Here is a 16,636-nt window from a genome sequence, read left to right as displayed (position 1 = left end):
ATGAGCTCCTCGGAAAGGTGGAGGCGCCGCTTTGGAGGCGGTGGAGACGCCGCGGTGGAGGCGCCGCGGTGGAGGCGGTGGAGGCGCGGCGGCTGCAGCTCTGAGTGAAATGTCTAAACTTAGAGTTTCAGCTGTTTTTAAAGGACTATATTTAGAATCCGAGCGGCTCAGTGTGAGTTTCAGACCCAACATGGTCTGAGCAGCTCCTGAGGAACATCTGACCTGGATCTGACCTGGATCTGAGGGAAACAGTCACTACTGAGACACTGGAGGAGCAGTACTGCAGAGTACAGATACTTCTACTAGTACTCCAGTAAGAGTACAGATACTTCCTCCTCCTTGTTGTGACTCAGTGGTTTTGACAGAACATCTGCACAGCGCCACCTACTGTTCATATATGTTTATAGAAATGTAGAGGAGTTTTAGAGCTTTCAAACGGAGCGGAATAAAAGTAGCGCATTCTCTACACAAAGACTCCGTGGCCCCCTGCTGGTGGAGCGCCACATTACAGGTATATTTAACCTCTTAAGTCCCACCTGAACGGATCCCATTTCCTCCAGTTTGGCTTTACCCTAATCCAAAAGCTTCTTGGGAAAAAAGCACCAAAAATGCGACAAAAATGTAATACAGATGTGACAAAAACTCAACAAAAAAGTGACAAAAATTCAACAAAAATGCAACAAAAAAGTGACAAAAATGCATGTGTGTTTGTGTTTGAGCCGGAGCACTGGGCGCTGAGCCACGACCTGAGCGGCTGCAGAGGCTGCGACTGCGATGTGGGCGGAGCCAACGACAATCTGTGAGTCACTGAATGATGACAGATGTGTGTCTCTTACAGATGTTTGTGTCTTACAGATGTTGACAGATGTGCGTCTCTTACAGATGTGCGGTGGACAGCGGTCAGTGTCGCTGCCGCAGTCACATGACCGGGCGGACGTGCTCTCAGGTGGAGTCCGGCTTCTTCTTCGCGGCGCTGGATCATCTGCTGTACGAGGCGGAGCTCGCCACGCTCGGACAGGTCAGTTTGTACAGTGTAGTTACTGACCCGGATGCCCTCCCGTGTGTTTGTACACTTCACCGAAACGTCACCGAAACGTCACCGAAACTTCACCGAAACGTCACTGAAACTTCACCGAAACGTCACTGAAACGTCACCAAAACGTCACTGAAACGTCACCAAAACGTCAGCGAAACTTCACCGAAACGTCAGCGAAACTTCACCGAAACTTCACTGAAACTTCACCGAAACTTCACAGAAACTTCACCGAAATTTCACCAAAACGTCACCGAAACTTCACCAAAACGTCACTGAAACGTCACCAAAACTTCACCGAAACTTCACTTAAACTTCACCGAAACTTCACCAAAACTTCACCAAAATGTCACTGAAATGTCACCAAAACTTCACCGAAACTTCACTTAAACTTCACCGAAACTTCACCAAAACTTCACCGAAACGTCACTGAAACGTCACCAAAACTTCACCGAAACTTCACTTAAACTTCACCGAAATTTCACCAAAACGTCACCAAAACTTCACCAAAATGTCACCGAAACTTCACCAAAACGTCACTGAAACGTCACCGAAACTTCACCAAAACGTCACTGAAACTTTACCGAAACGTCACCGAAACTTCACCGAAACTTCACCGAAACTTCACTTAAACTTCACCGAAATTTCACCAAAACGTCACCGAAACTTCACCGAAACATCACTTAAACTTCACCGAAACTTCACCGAAACTTCACCAAAACGTCACCGAAACTTCACCGAAACTTCACCGAAACTTCACCAAAACGTCACCGAAACTTCACCGAAACTTCACTTAAACTTCACCAAAACGTCACCGAAACTTCACCGAAACATCACTGAAACTTCACCGAAACTTCACCAAAACGTCACTGAAACTTCACCAAAACTTCACCGAAACTTCACCAAAACATCACTGAAACTTCACTGAAACTTCACCAAAACGTCACTGAAACTTCACCGAAACTTCACCGAAACTTCACCGAAACTTCACCAAAACGTCACTGAAACTTCACCAAAACATCACTGAAACTTCACCGAAACTTCACCAAAACATCACTGAAACTTCACCGAAACTTCACCGAAACTTCACTTAAACTTCACTAAAACTTCACCGAAAAATCACCAAAACTTCACCGAAACGTCACTGAAACTTCACCGAAACTTCACCAAAACGTCACTACACTTTTACAATGTAGTTGTTGACCCTGATGCCCTCCCGTGTGTTTGTACAGTGTAGTTAATGACCCGGACGCCCTCCCCTGTGTTTGTACAGTGTAGTTACTGACCCGGATGCCCTCCCCTGTGTTTGTACAGTGTAGTTACTGAACCGGATGCCCTCCCGTGTGTTTGTACAGTGTAGTTTCTGACCCGGATGCCCTCCCGTGTGTTTGTACAGTGTAGTTACTGACCCGGATGCCCTCCCGTGTGTTTGTACAGTGTAGTTACTGACCCGGATGCCCTCCCGTGTGTTTGTACAGTGTAGTTAATGACCCGGATGCCCTCCCGTGTGTTTGTACAGTGTAGATAATGACCCGGATGCCCTCCCGTGTGTTTGTACAGTGTAGTTACTGACCCGGACGCCCTCCCGTGTGTTTGTACAGTGTAGTTATTGACCCGGATGCCCTCCCGTGTGTTTGTACAGTGTAGTTACTGACCCGGATGCCCTCCCGTGTGTTTGTACAGTGTAGTTATTGACCCGGATGCCCTCCCGTGTGTTTGTACAGTGTAGTCACTGACCCGGATGCCCTCCCGTGTGTTTGTACAGTGTAGTTATTGACCCGGATGCCCTCCCGTGTGTTTGTACAGTGTAGTTACTGACCCGGATGCCCTCCCCTGTGTTTCAGGGCTGCTCGGTGGAGGTCAGGGAGCACCAGCCCGGCAGACCCGCCTCCTGGACCGGCCTGGGTTTTGCCCGCGTGCCTCAGAGCAGCACACTGGAGTTTACAATCGACAACGTGCCGTTCTCTATGGAGTACGACCTGCTGATCCGCTACGAGTCACAGGTAACGCCGCCGCCGCTAACCCGCTAATAACCAGGTGATACTAACCCGGTAATAACCAGGTGATACTAACCCGTTAATAACCAGGTGATACTAACCCGTTAATAACCTGGTGATACTAACCCGTTCCCGTCCCGTTGGCAGATGCCCCGTGACTGGGAGGAGGTGCGGGTGACTCTGACCCGTCCCGGGCCGATTCCCACCAGCTCCGCCTGCGGTAACACCATCCCGGACGACGATCGCCTCCTGCTGTCTCTGCCGGCGACGACCAGGTCTGAGTAACCACAACTATTCACTGTACAAAACACTCACTACCACGCGACCGAAACTTCACCGAAACGTCACCGAAACTTCACCGAAACTTCACTGAAGCTTCACCGAGACTTCACCGAAACTTCACCAAAACGCCACTAAAACATCACTAAAACTTCACCAAACCTTCACCAAAACTTCACAGAAACTTCACTGAAACTACACTGAAACTTCACCGAAACTTCACTGAAACTTCACCGAAACTTCACTGAAACTTCACCAAAACTTCACTGAAACTTCACCGAAACTTCACTGAAACTTCACCGAAACTTCACTGAAACTACACTGAAACTTCACCGAAACTTCACCGAAACTTCACTGAAACTTCACTGAAACTACACTGAAACTTCACCGAAACTTCACTGAAACTTCACCGAAACTTCACTGAAACTTCACCGAAACTTCACTGAAACTTCACCGAAACTTCACTGAAACTTCACCGAAACTTCACTGAAACTACACTGAAACTTCACCGAAACTTCACTGAAACTTCACCGAAACTTCACCGAAACTACACCGAAATGTCACTAAAGCTTCACCGAAATGTCACTAAAGCTTCACCGAAACGTCGCCGAAACGTCGCCGAAACTTCACTAAAACTTCACCGAAACGTTGCCGAAACTTCACCGAAACGTCACTAGAACTTCACCAAAACTTCACCAAAACTTCACCAAAACTTTACCGAAACTTCACCGAAACTTCACCGAAACGTCGCCGAAACTTCACTAAAACTTCACCGAAACTTCACCAAAACTTAACCGAAACGTCACTAGAACTTCACCAAAACTTCACCGAAACATCACCGAAACTTCACCAAAACTCCACCGAAACTTCACCGAAACATCACTAGAACTTCACCAAAACTTCACCGAAACTTCACCAAAACGCCACTTAAACCTCACCGAAACGTCACTAGAACTTCACCAAAACTTCACCGAAACTTCACCAAAACTTCACCAAAACGTCACTAAAACTTCACCGAAACTTCACCGAAACGTCACCGAAACTTCACCAAAACGCCACTTAAACTTCACCGAAACATCACCGAAACTTCACCAAAACTTCACCGAAATGTTAATTTGACACACTAAATGGGCCCATTGCCATGAATGGTGTGGAATGGCGATAATGTGTCTCTGAATATTATATCTAAACACATTACCCCCGTCCTGTTTGGGTCGGATGGTCTCAGGTTCGTGGTCCCGCTGAAGCCGCTGTGTTTGGAGAAAGGCGTCTCGTACACTCTTCGCTTCGACTTCAGACGATACCAGGACTTGAACTCGGTCCAGAGCTCCGCCCACCACATCCTGGTGGACTCGGTGAGTGAACATCTGGATGTTTCCTCAGACACAGATGTTACAGCTGTTTTCTCCCCCGCAGATGGCTCTGATGCCGCGACACTCGTCCCTCGACATGTTCGGCTCCGCTGACCCGGCCGCCGCGCTCCGGAGGCAGGCGTTCGAGCGCTACCGCTGCCACGACACGGCGAGGAGCGTGGCCCGGCCCGTCATGAGCGAGGCCTGCGCCAAACTCATCAGCAGCATGTCGGCGCTGATGTACGACGGCGCGCTCGGTCAGTCCCCGCCCACAGGGTCACAGGGTAGTTTACTGTGGAACGTCTGCTGTAGATGCATGACTGTGAGGAACATCTGACGCATGTTCAGTGAGGAAATACTGGCTTTTCTCCTTAACCTCTTAAACCCCCCCGCCTTAACCGAGCTTTACCCAAATCTAAGAGCTTAAAAGCAAAGCATCAAAATAGCAAAAAGTGAGCCAGAAAAGCAACAAAAATGGGACAAAAAAGTGACTAAGATGTGACGAAAACATGACAACAAAGCAACGAAATAAGCAACGAAAAACCGACAAAAAACGGACGAAAAAACAACAAAAACATGCAGCAACAATGTGACAAAAGGGTAGAATCACTTTTGGCGGTCTTAGCTTTCAAATGAGGCGTTACACACTATAGGCAAAACTATTTTTTTGTTTTTCAGTTTTCATGTTTTGGGCCAGATCTGTCTCTGAACATAAAAACTTTCACCTGGAAACAAAAAACATCCCAAATCTTCACAATAACGTGTTTAAATATTGCACTGACTCCGTGTTCCCCCATAGACTTACATGGGAGAACGTGATTTCCACGGCCTTTTTCTCAAAACACTTTTTCCTCTCATTGTGGCGACACTTTCTCCACGTCAGTCGCTCCGAGAGACTTCACTTTTTCCAGCCTCGGACTGAACAAGATTTTTAAGAGTTTTCCAGAGGGATTTTTTAATATCTAGTTCTTAGCCTGATTTATTCAGGTTTAAATGTCAAAAAAATAAGGCGAAAATTCAGTTTTAACAGATTTTTCCACTAAAAAACTAAAACTAAACAAGAAATCCAAGCTCCCTCTGAAAAAGTCTTGGTAACTCATTTATCAATAAAATAAATCTGCAGCAGAAGTTTCTTAATGATTCGGGGAAAACTGTAAAAAAATCAGATTTCTCCTTGTTTTTCGGTTCAAACTAGGACTGAAACGACTATTGGGCTTTTCCAAACTTTTCCAAAGTAAAACTGGTGATATTTTGAGCGATAAATCTAAATATTAGACAGAGCCAGGTTTAAATGTGTGCTTTTATTTAGTTATTTAGTTTATTAGTTCCTAAGATTTTCTGGAAAACAAATCAGTTTCTTGTTTTTTGGTTCAAAGCTGAATAAATCAGATCTGTAGAAATCCGTGTGTAAAAAACCAGAGGTGGGAGAAAGTCACTAAAGGCAAGTCTCGAAACTGGAACCAGAGTCTTTTAAACATGAGCTGCTTTTCCTGCAGTCAGAAACATAAATATGAATTAATATTTTATTTCTGTTAGTTTCTGGATGTATATATGTCAATCTATATGGAATTGAACATATATGCACCTATAAGCTTAATGCTTCAGCCTACTCTCCCACACTGTATGAATTCTGGAGGACAACATGAATGTAAAATTGCCCAAATAAAAAATAATCCTGATCTTTCAACAGTTTGACTCAAATAAATAATAATATAAAGTCACAGCGCGTCATTGAGAGTCACTGGCCTCAAGTTCAGTCTCAAGTCAAGTCTTTTTAGAGCTTTGGTCAAGTCAGTGTCAGGTCCCGAGTCCAGTCGTGTGACTCGAGTCTCCCGCCTCTGGTGAAACCTTCCTTTGAGTGGAGTCTGTAAAAATAAAGAAAAACAGACATGTCAGAGTCACATCAGGATAAATGTCAGAGAGTCAGCGTTGTAAAGAGAGTTTGGGCTGTAGTAGCTCAGACCCGGTGATGTCACATAAACATTTCTTAAGTTAAACACGTTAAAGTGATGTTGTGCGATGTGTGCAGCGTGCCAGTGCGACCCGCAGGGCACCCTCAGCTCTTTAAAGTGATGTTGTGCGATGTGTGCAGCGTGCCAGTGCGACCCGCAGGGCGCCCTCAGCTCGCTGTGTGACGTGCGCGGCGGGCAGTGCCACTGTCGGCAGAACGTGATGGGACGGCGCTGTGACCAGTGTGCCCCGGGAACCTACGGCTTCGGACCCAACGGCTGCATCGGTGAGTCTAACCTGAGTCCGACCTGAGTCTCACGTCTTCTAAAGGGCGAGGGCTTAAGTTTTTCTGGTATCGGAAAAATGAAAGTATCGAAAGCAGGAGCCGGAAGAAATCTCTCTTTAGATCCAAGTTTTGATGCTGATTTTTTGCTGATTTGGATTTTTTTCCCTCCATTTTTATTTATTTTCTTATTTTTTCCCAATTTTTCCCCTCATTTTTGCTCATTTCTTAATCACTAATATTTTCCCTATTTCCCTCCTTTTTTCCAAATTTTCCTCAATTTTTCACCCCAAATGTCCTCGTTTTCCCAATTATTTCCCTTTTTTCGCCCCATTTTTTCCTTGTTTTCCCAATTATTTCCCTTTTTTGCCCCATTTTTTCCCAATTATTTTCCTTTTTTTGCCCCATTTTTTCCCTGTTTTCCCAATTATTTCCCTTTTTTGCCCCATTTTTCCCAATTATTTCCCTTTTTTTGCCCCATTTTTTCCCAATTATTTCCCATTTTTTTCCCTGTTTTCCCAGTTTGTGTTCTCATTTTTGCACATTTTTTTTCTTTTTTCTTTTTTAAGGCCAGACAGATAAACAATCAATATTACATAAATGAATAAAAACAAAACAAAACAAATAAATTAAATTAAATTAAATTAAAAAAAGGAAAAAAAAGGAAAAAAGATAAATAAAATGAGAAAAAAAATAAAAATAATAAAAGATAAAAAATTATGTATAAATAAATATAAAATAATGATGTAAAAAATAATAAAGATCTGTTTTCTGCTTCTGGACGACACATATCTTAGTATCGGTATCGGGGAAAGTATCGTTCAGGTATCGGTGTGTTTTAAGCCCCGCCCCTACATGATGCCAGTGTTTAACCCCGCCTCTCCCCCAGCGTGCGGCTGCAGCACCGACGGCGCCCTGTCCCGTCTCTGTGAGAAGTTCACGGGGCAGTGCCAGTGCCGCCCCGGGGCGTTTGGGCCACGCTGCGACCGCTGCCAGTCCGGGCACTGGGGCTTCCCAAACTGCAGACCCTGCCAGTGCAACGGGCACGCCGACGAGTGTGAGCAGACGGGCGGGGCCTGCACCCACTGCCGGGACAACACCGGGGGCGACCAGTGTGAGAGGTGAGGGGGAGACAAGTGTGAGAGGTAAGAGGGGGACACCGAGGGAGAGAAGTGTGAGAGGTGAGGGGGGAGAGAAGTGTGAGAGGTGAGGAGGAGAGAAGTGTGAGAGGTGAGGAGGAGAGAAGTGTGAGAGGTGAGGAGGAGAGAAGTGTGAGAGGTGAGGAGGAGAGAAGTGTGAGAGGTGAGGAGGAGAGAAGTGTGAGAGGTGAGGGGGAGACAAGTGTGAGAGGTGAGGAGGAGACAAGTGTGAGAGGTGAGGGGGAGACAAGTGCAAGAGGTGAGGGGGAGAGAAGTGTGAGAGGTGAGGAGGAGAGAAGTGTGAGAGGTGAGGAGGAGAGAAGTGTGAGAGGTGAGGAGGGAGAGAAGTGTGAGAGGTGAGGAGGAGACAAGTGCGAGAGGTGAGGAGGAGACAAGTGTGAGAGGTGAGGAGGAGAGAAGTGTGAGAGGTGAGGAGGAGACAAGTGTGAGAGGTGAGGGGGGAGAGAAGTGTGAGAGGTGAGGAGGAGACAAGTGTGAGAGGTGAGGGGGAGAGAAGTGTGAGAGGTGAGGGGGGAGAGAAGTGTGAGAGGTGAGGGGGGAGAGAAGTGTGAGAGGTGAGGGTGGAGAGAAGTGTGAGAGGTTAGGAGGAGACAAGTGTGAGAGGTGAGGGGGGAGAGAAGTGTGAGAGGTGAGGAGGAGAGAAGTGTGAGAGGTGAGGAGGAGAGAAGTGTGAGAGGTGAGGAGGAGACAAGTGTGAGAGGTGAGGGGGAAAACACCGGGGGAGAGAAGTGTGAGAGGTGAGGAGGAGACAAGTGTGAGAGGTGAGGAGGAGACAAGTGTGAGAGGTGAGGAGGAGACAAGTGTGAGAGGTGAGGAGGAGAGAAGTGTGAGAGGTGAGGGGGAGAGAAGTGTGAGAGGTGAGGAGGAGAGAAGTGTGAGAGGTGAGGAGGAGAGAAGTGTGAGAGGTGAGGAGGAGAGAAGTGTGAGAGGTGAGGGGGAGAGAAGTGTGAGAGGTGAGGGGGAGAGAAGTGTGAGAGGTGAGGAGGAGACAAGTGTGAGAGGTGAGGAGAGAAGTGTGAGAGGTGAGGGGGAGACAAGTGTGAGAGGTGAGGAGGAGACAAGTGTGAGAGGTGAGGGGGAGAGAAGTGTGAGAGGTGAGGAGGAGAGAAGTGTGAGAGGTGAGGGGGGAGACAAGTGTGAGAGGTGAGGAGGGAGAGAAGTGTGAGAGGTGAGGAGGGAGACAAGTGTGAGAGGTGAGGGGGAGACAACTGTGAGAGGTGAGGGGGAGACAAGTGTGAGAGGTGAGGAGGAGACAAGTGTGAGAGGTGAGGGGGGAGACAAGTGTGAGAGGTGAGGAGGAGACAAGTGTGAGAGGTGAGGAGGAGACAACACCGGGGGAGAGAAGTGTGAGAGGTGAGGAGGAGAGAAGTGTGAGAGGTGAGGGGGAGAGAAGTGTGAGAGGTGAGGGGAGAGAAGTGTGAGAGGTGAGGGGGAGACAACACCGGGGGAGACAAGTGTGAGAGGTGAGGGGGAGAGAAGTGTGAGAGGTGAGGGGGAGAGAAGTGTGAGAGGTGAGGGGAGAGAAGTGTGAGAGGTAAGGGGGAGACAACACCGGGGGAGACAACACCGGGGGAGACAAGTGTGAGAGGTGAGGGGGAGAGAAGTGTGAGAGGTGAGGGGGAGAGAAGTGTGAGAGGTGAGGGGAGAGAAGTGTGAGAGGTGAGGGGAGACAACACCATTTTGAAGATTTCAAAATTTCCCTGAGAAAAAATGTCCGACTCTGATGTTTTAAAACAATGAGCACGTTATAGACTTTGAGCCACATTTCTTCCTTCCTTCTGTCCCTTTTTGCAGATGTGCCAACGGTTACTACGGTAACCCGGCGTTGGGCCAGGCATCAGGCGGCCAGTGTCGCCCGTGCCCGTGTCCCGATGGCCCCAACAGCGGGCGCCACTTCGCCGCCTCCTGCTACCAAGACAACCGCAGCCGCCAGATCCTCTGCAACTGCAAACTGGGCTACACAGGTGAGTCCGATCAGACACAGGTGAATCAGACACAGGTGAGTCGGAGCTCCGCCCTCTCCGCCTTCATAACCCCGCCTCTAACCCCGCCCTCTTCCCCAGGCCCACGCTGCGAGGAGTGTGCCCCCGGTTACTTTGGAAACCCAGCGGTGCCCGGCGGGCGGTGCCAGCCGTGCGAGTGCAACAACAACATCGACATGTCGGACCGCGTGGCGTGCGACGGGGCCACGGGTCGCTGCCTGAAGTGCCTTTACCACACGGAGGGGCCGCACTGCGACGCGTGTCAGGGCGGTTACTACGGCGACGCCTCGAGACGCAACTGCAGGAGTGAGTCCGGGAAACGGTTTATGTGTTACGAAACGACCTGTCTCTGTCTGACTCCGCCCACTCTCCCAGTGCACTGTGGGAAATGTGACAGCACTGTTGTAGAGCTCAGGTCGGCGTCTGGACTGGGTTGGTAGATAAAGATAAACCCAGCTAGTATCAGCAGAACATGGAGGAATGCAAGCAGCTCCTCTTCAAAAGAATGTATCAACATCACAGGAACAACAGCAGTGGTCCACAGTCAGATGAGCATCTCCAAAGGTTAGTGCTAGATCGTCTGCTCCGGAGGGACAGTCTGCTGTCAAAACGTGAGATATCATGACACAAATGAAGGTTTTTTTTATCACATTTTTGTAATTTTTTTGTCAATTTTTAATAAATTTTTTGTCACATTTTTGTAATTTTTTGTCTTTTTTTATCACATTTTTCGTCCATTTTTAATCAATTTTTTTGTCACATTTTTGTCACTTTTTTGTAATTTTTTCGTCAATTTTTCGTAAGTTTTTAATCAATTTTTTGTCACATTTTTGTCCTTTTTTTGTCATTTTTTATCACATTTTTCGTCCATTTTTAATCAATTTTTTGTCACTTTTTGTAATTTTTTGGTCAATTTTTAATCAATTTTTTGTCACATTTTTGTCATTTTTTTGTCATTTTTTATCACATTTTTCTTCCATTTTTAATCAATTTTTTGTCACATTTTTGAAATTTTTTGGTCAATTTTTGTCACTTTTTTGTAATTTTTTCGTCAATTTTTTGTCACATTTTTGACATTTTTTGGTCAATTTTTAATCAATTTTTTGTCACATTTTTGTCATTTTTTTGTCATTTTTTATCACATTTTTCATCCATTTTTAATCAATTTTTTGTCACATTTTTGACATTTTTTTGGTCAATTTTTATCAATTTGTTTTTAATTTTTTGGTCACATTTTGTCACATTTTTGTCATTTTTTCGTCATTTATGTGTCAATTTCTTGTGACATTTTTGTGACATTTTTGCCACTTTTTCATACATTTTTCGTCACTTTTTTGTCACATTTCCATCATTGTTTTATTGCTATTTTCACAGCTTTTTTCCAGACGCTTTTTTGCACTGGGGTAAAGCCAAACTGGAGAAAATGTGCTCGGTTCAGGTGGGAGTTAAGGGGTTAAGGATTAGGATTATTTGTATTTTTAGACAAACCAACTCATAGATCTATACAAACTCACAGCAGACCGTCCCTCCGGAGCAGACGATCTGGCACTATCCATCTCCAAATGAAAGCATCTAACCAGAAACTAAAATGGCGTCCCTGTAGTAGAACTAAAATGGCGTCCCTGTAGGAGCACTAAAATGGCGTCCCTGTAGGAGCTCTAAAATGGCGTCCCTGTAGAAGCACTAAAATGGCGTCCCTGTAGGAGCACTAAAATGGCGTCCCTGTAGGAGCACTAAAATGGCGTCCCTGTAGAAGCACTAAAATGGCGTCCCTGTAGGAGCACTAAAATGGCGTCCCTGTAGAATAACTAAAATGGCGTCCCTGTAGTAACACTAAAATGGCGTCCGTGTAGAAGCTCTAAAATGGCGTCCGTGTAGAAGCACTAAAATGGCGTCCCTGTAGGAGCTCTAAAATGGCGTCCCTGTAGGAGCACTAAAATGGCGTCCGTGTAGGAGCACTAAAATGGCGTCCCTGTAGGAGCACTAAAATGGCGTCCGTGTAGGAGCTCTAAAATGGCGTCCCTGTAGGAGCACTAAAATGGCGTCCCTGTAGGAGCACTAAAATGGCGTCCCTGTAGGAGCACTAAAATGGCGTCCGTGTAGGAGCACTAAAATGGCGTCCCTGTAGGAGCTCTAAAATGGCGTCCCTGTAGGAGCACTAAAATGGCGTCCCTGTAGGAGCACTAAAATGGCGTCCCTGTAGGAGCACTAAAATGGCGTCCGTGAAGAAGCACTAAAATGGCGTCCCTGTAGGAGCTCTAAAATGGCGTCCTTGTAGAAGCACTAAAATGGCGTCCGTTCACTCGTTGACCCCGGTCTTTCTGTGGCAGGGTGCAGCTGTAATTCCCTGGGCACAGACAGGGGGCAGTGCCCGAGCAGGGACGAGTGCTCGTGCCAGCGCTCCAGCGGGCAGTGCCAGTGTCTGCCCAACGTCATGGGCCTGTCATGTGACCACTGCGCGCCCAATCACTGGAACCTGACGAGCGGGAGCGGCTGCCAGGCCTGTGACTGCGACGCCAACAACGCCCTGAGCGCCGCCTGCAACGAGGTACGAGATTTCTATACCAGTACTTTAACCATACCTATACCTATACCTGAAACATCTGTCGTCTACACTGCGTCAGCAATTATTATGCAAATTGTATATCAGTGTCTTAAAGGGATATTTCAGGATGTTTGATTCATTTCCTAGTTTTTTTGTTTTTTGTTTTGTTTTGTTTTGTTAACTTTATTGTCCCCGTAGGGAAATTTGTTCTCTGCATTTAACCCATCCTTCGATGCCGCTGGGGCAACCCGTAAGGAGCAGTGGTCGACGGCCGTGCCGCGCCCGGGGACCCGTCTCCATGATGTGGAGCCAGGCTGATGGTCAGAATCACCTGGCTGGAGGATTCACCTATTGTACATGTTTTTAGTGGTAGGGTAAACCGGAGTACCCGGAGGAAACCTACACAGACACGGGGAGAACATGCAAACTCCACACAGAAAGGCCCCGTCCTTGGTGGGAGTCGAACCCGGGACCTTCTAGCTGTGAAGCGGAGGCGCTAACCGCTGCGCTACCGTGCACTACCGTCCAGAGTGTTGTTGATTTCTGGAGATATTTTAGTGCAGTTCTTATATTTGAAGAGTTTCGTGGCGCTAGGCTAGTGCTAGGCTAGTGCATGTCTATGGTATCAGCTAGCCTGCATTAAAAACAATCTGACCCGCTCCACAGTCCAACACCAGACTAACCATATAAATGTCTGTCATAGAGTAATGTTTGGAATATAACTGACCTGCATCTCATGAATGATCGCATTTTGAGGGACTATTTTCTCACAGATCACTCCGCCGCCGCGTAGCTTATACAACCACGAAGCTGATGCTGCTCAAATATAAGGTGTTTTAACCTCTTAACTCCCGCCTGAACCGAGAGGATCTTTTTCCTCACGTCATCAGATTTTTTTTGTCATTTTATTTTTTCATTTTTTGTGAACATTTTTTTTGTCAAATTTTTTCGTTTTTTCATCAATTTTTTAGCAATTTTTCATCATGTTTTTGTCAGATTTCGTCAATTTTTTGTCATTTTTTTGTCATTTTTTGTCATTTTTTGTCATTTTTTTGTCCATTTCTAGTGACATTTTTGTAACATTTTTGCCACTTTTTCATAAATTTTTCGTCACTTTTTTGTCAATGTTTTTATCACTTTTTTGTCACATTTCCATCCTTGTTTTGTTGCTATTTTTCTCCAAACTGGAGAAAATGTGCTCGGTTCAGGCGGGAGTTAAGGGGTTGAATGACTCTATGGACACAGACATGTATATGGTTAGTCTGGTGTTATCAGTGATTTGCCTCAGGTGCTCTGTGGAGCGGGTCACACTTTTTAACGTAGGCTAGCTGATACCATGGACCTGCACTAGCCTAGCATTAGCCTAGCCAAGTGACAAAAAAAGAGACAAAATCACGCCAAAAAGCCACGAAAAAAGTAATGAAAAAGCAACAAAAAACAGCAAAATGTGACAAAAATGCAGCGATCACTTTTGTTGGCTTAGCTTTCAAATTAAGCATTACACTGTTGTTTTCCAGTTGAGAAGCTTTTAGATTTGGGTAAAGCTGAACTCGAGAAAAGACACTCAGTTAAGACGGGAGGGAAGAGGTTAAAATATGTCTTTGTGTTAAAGTCTTGTTTAAGTCCTTTAAGTCCTTTAAGATCTCCCGGTGCTGTGTTGCAGCTCAGCGGGCAGTGCCAGTGTCGCAGCGGCTTCGGGGGAAAGACCTGCACGGACTGTCGGGAAAACTACTGGGGCGACCCTCGGACTCAGTGCAGAGGTCAGTTCACTCTCACCTTCTCCACCTGTGACTGTGTTTATCTGTTTCTCCTGTGACTGTATTTATTCTCTGTATATATTCTGTATTTATTCCGTCTTGTCTCTCCGCAGCCTGCGACTGCGACTGGCGCGGCATCGACGGCCCCCAGTGCCACCGCCGGACGGGTCACTGCTCGTGCCGCCCCGGGGTGTCGGGCGTCCGCTGTGACCAGTGTGCCCGCGGCTTCTCCGGCCTCTTCCCCAACTGTCTGCCCTGCCACCAGTGCTTCGGCGACTGGGACCGCCTCGTGCAGGTGAGCGGCACCAGGCTGGTCCATGTGGGGGCGCCAGCGTTAACCCCTTAACCCCCACCTGAAACGAGCACATTTTCTCAAGTTTGGCTTTACCCCAATCCAAAAGCTTCTGGAAAAAAGGTGTGAAAAAGCAACAAAACTGAGATGAAAACAATGATGGAAATGTGACAAAAAAGTGAGAAAACATTGAATGAAAAATAGATGAAAAAGTGGCAAAAAATATCACAAAAATGTCACATGAAATTGACAAAAAATGGATGAAAAAATGACAAAAAATTGATAAAAATGTGCAAAAAATTTGACAAAAAAATACCAAAAAAAATGACTAAAATGTGTCAAAAAAATGACAAAAATGTGACAAAAATGTGACAAAAAAGTGAGAAAACATTGACAAAAAAATGACGAAAAATTGATGAAAAAGTGGCAAAAAATTGATGAAAAAGTGGCAAAAAATTGATAAAAAATTGACGAAAAATTAACAAAAATATGACAAAAAAAACACAAAAATGTAACAAAAAAATGACAAAAATGTGACAAAAATGTGACAAAAATGTGACAAAAAAATGACAAAAATGTGACAAAAAAATGACAAAAATGTGACAAAAAAGTGAGAAAACATTGACACAAAAATGACGAAAAATTTATGAAAAAATGACAAAAATGTGACAAAAAATGCGACAAAAAATGACACAAATTTGACAAAAAATCGATGAAAAAAATGACAAAAAATTGATTAAAAAATTACAAAAATATGATTAAAATTTGACAAAACAACAAACAAAAAAATGACAAAAAATGAAAAAAAAAGTTACAAAAATGAGTTGAATACCCAACCAAAAAATAATGGAAAAACGTGAGGAAAAAGCCAATTTTTTCCCCTATTTTTTTTTTTTTTTTGCCCATTTTTTTGTAACTAATATTTCCCCCTGTTTTTGACTCATTTTTAAACACAATTGTTCCTTAATTTTTCTACAATTTCTCCAAAAATTCCCCCATTTCTTTCCAGTTTTTCCCCATTTCTGGACCTGATATTGTCGACTCTTGTGTTGTTTCCTGGAGCAGATGTTTGAGCCACAGAATCACATGTCTAACAGACTCATGCTTGTGCCCGTCCCAGGACCTGAAGCAGATGTTTGAACCACAGCCCTCGCTCGTATGTCACATGTCTAACAGACTCATGCTTGTGCTCGTCCCAGGACCTGGAGCAGATGTTTGAACCACAGAATCACATGTCTAACAGACTCATGCTTGTGCCCGTCCCAGGACCTGGAGCAGATGTTTGAACCACAGCCCTCGCTCGTATGTCACATGTCTAACAGACTCATGCTTGTGCCCGTCCCAGGACCTGGCCGTGCGCACCAAGGCGCTGGCGGCTCGCGCTCACGAGCTGCAGACCACGGGCCTGACCGGACCTTACGAGAGGGCCTTCAAAGACCTGGAGGAGAAACTGTCCCTCGCCATGAGCATCGTCCACTCACGCAACAAGACGAGCGCCGCCGTGACGGTGCTGATGGGGCTGATCGAGGAGCTGAGGTGAGGAACAGGAACAGGAGAATGTGGCGGCCATTAGGGCTCATCAATGTGGAGCTGCAGGCCAGGCTTTAACAACTGCAATAAGTAACTCTGTATCTGAGGGAGAAATGTCAGAGCCTCTGATCTCAGGCTCAGCTGCAGCAGAAGTTTGTCTGAGTTTCCATAAAGCATCTCAGACTTATTTTAGTCACGTCTCCCACACTGCAAAAAGTGCCCGACTAAAAACAAGGGAAACAATCTTAAAATGAGACGTTTTGTTTTGTTTTAAGGAAAAATTCTGCCAATGGGGTCAGTGTTTTTTTCTTGCTAAGAATTCTTATTTCTAGAATATTTTTCTCATCATAAAACAAGAAAGAAAAACTCAATTTAAGCAAATAAATAACTAGAATTAAGCAAAATGTCCACAAAAATTGAATAATTTAAGGAAAACATTCTTATTTAGTGAAAAATGGTGGATATTTTACTTAAAT

At 45.6% G+C, this 16,636-nt stretch overlaps 1 protein-coding gene across 1 annotated transcript in view; it reads left to right on the top strand.

Annotated features, from left to right (window-relative positions):
• Positions 1 to 16,636, top strand: part of lamb2 (laminin, beta 2 (laminin S)) — a 63,072-nt gene that overhangs the window by 30,636 nt on the left and 15,800 nt on the right. The window contains exons 12-25 of the mRNA XM_079581012.1: positions 720 to 799; positions 883 to 1,018; positions 2,878 to 3,036; positions 3,178 to 3,305; positions 4,538 to 4,664; positions 4,726 to 4,918; positions 6,754 to 6,897; positions 7,784 to 8,015; positions 9,849 to 10,018; positions 10,118 to 10,342; positions 12,367 to 12,584; positions 14,245 to 14,341; positions 14,452 to 14,633; positions 15,976 to 16,166. Coding sequence (XP_079437138.1) covers positions 720 to 799; positions 883 to 1,018; positions 2,878 to 3,036; positions 3,178 to 3,305; positions 4,538 to 4,664; positions 4,726 to 4,918; positions 6,754 to 6,897; positions 7,784 to 8,015; positions 9,849 to 10,018; positions 10,118 to 10,342; positions 12,367 to 12,584; positions 14,245 to 14,341; positions 14,452 to 14,633; positions 15,976 to 16,166 — 2,282 coding nt within the window. The remainder of the gene's footprint in view (positions 1 to 719; positions 800 to 882; positions 1,019 to 2,877; positions 3,037 to 3,177; positions 3,306 to 4,537; positions 4,665 to 4,725; positions 4,919 to 6,753; positions 6,898 to 7,783; positions 8,016 to 9,848; positions 10,019 to 10,117; positions 10,343 to 12,366; positions 12,585 to 14,244; positions 14,342 to 14,451; positions 14,634 to 15,975; positions 16,167 to 16,636) is intronic.

Source organism: Gobius niger, assembly GCF_951799975.1.
Source record: "Gobius niger genome assembly, chromosome: 22".
Taxonomy (NCBI): Eukaryota; Metazoa; Chordata; class Actinopteri; order Gobiiformes; family Gobiidae; genus Gobius; species Gobius niger.
The sequence above is the reverse complement of the archived record's forward strand: the minus strand, read 5'-3'. Positions and strand labels throughout refer to the sequence as shown.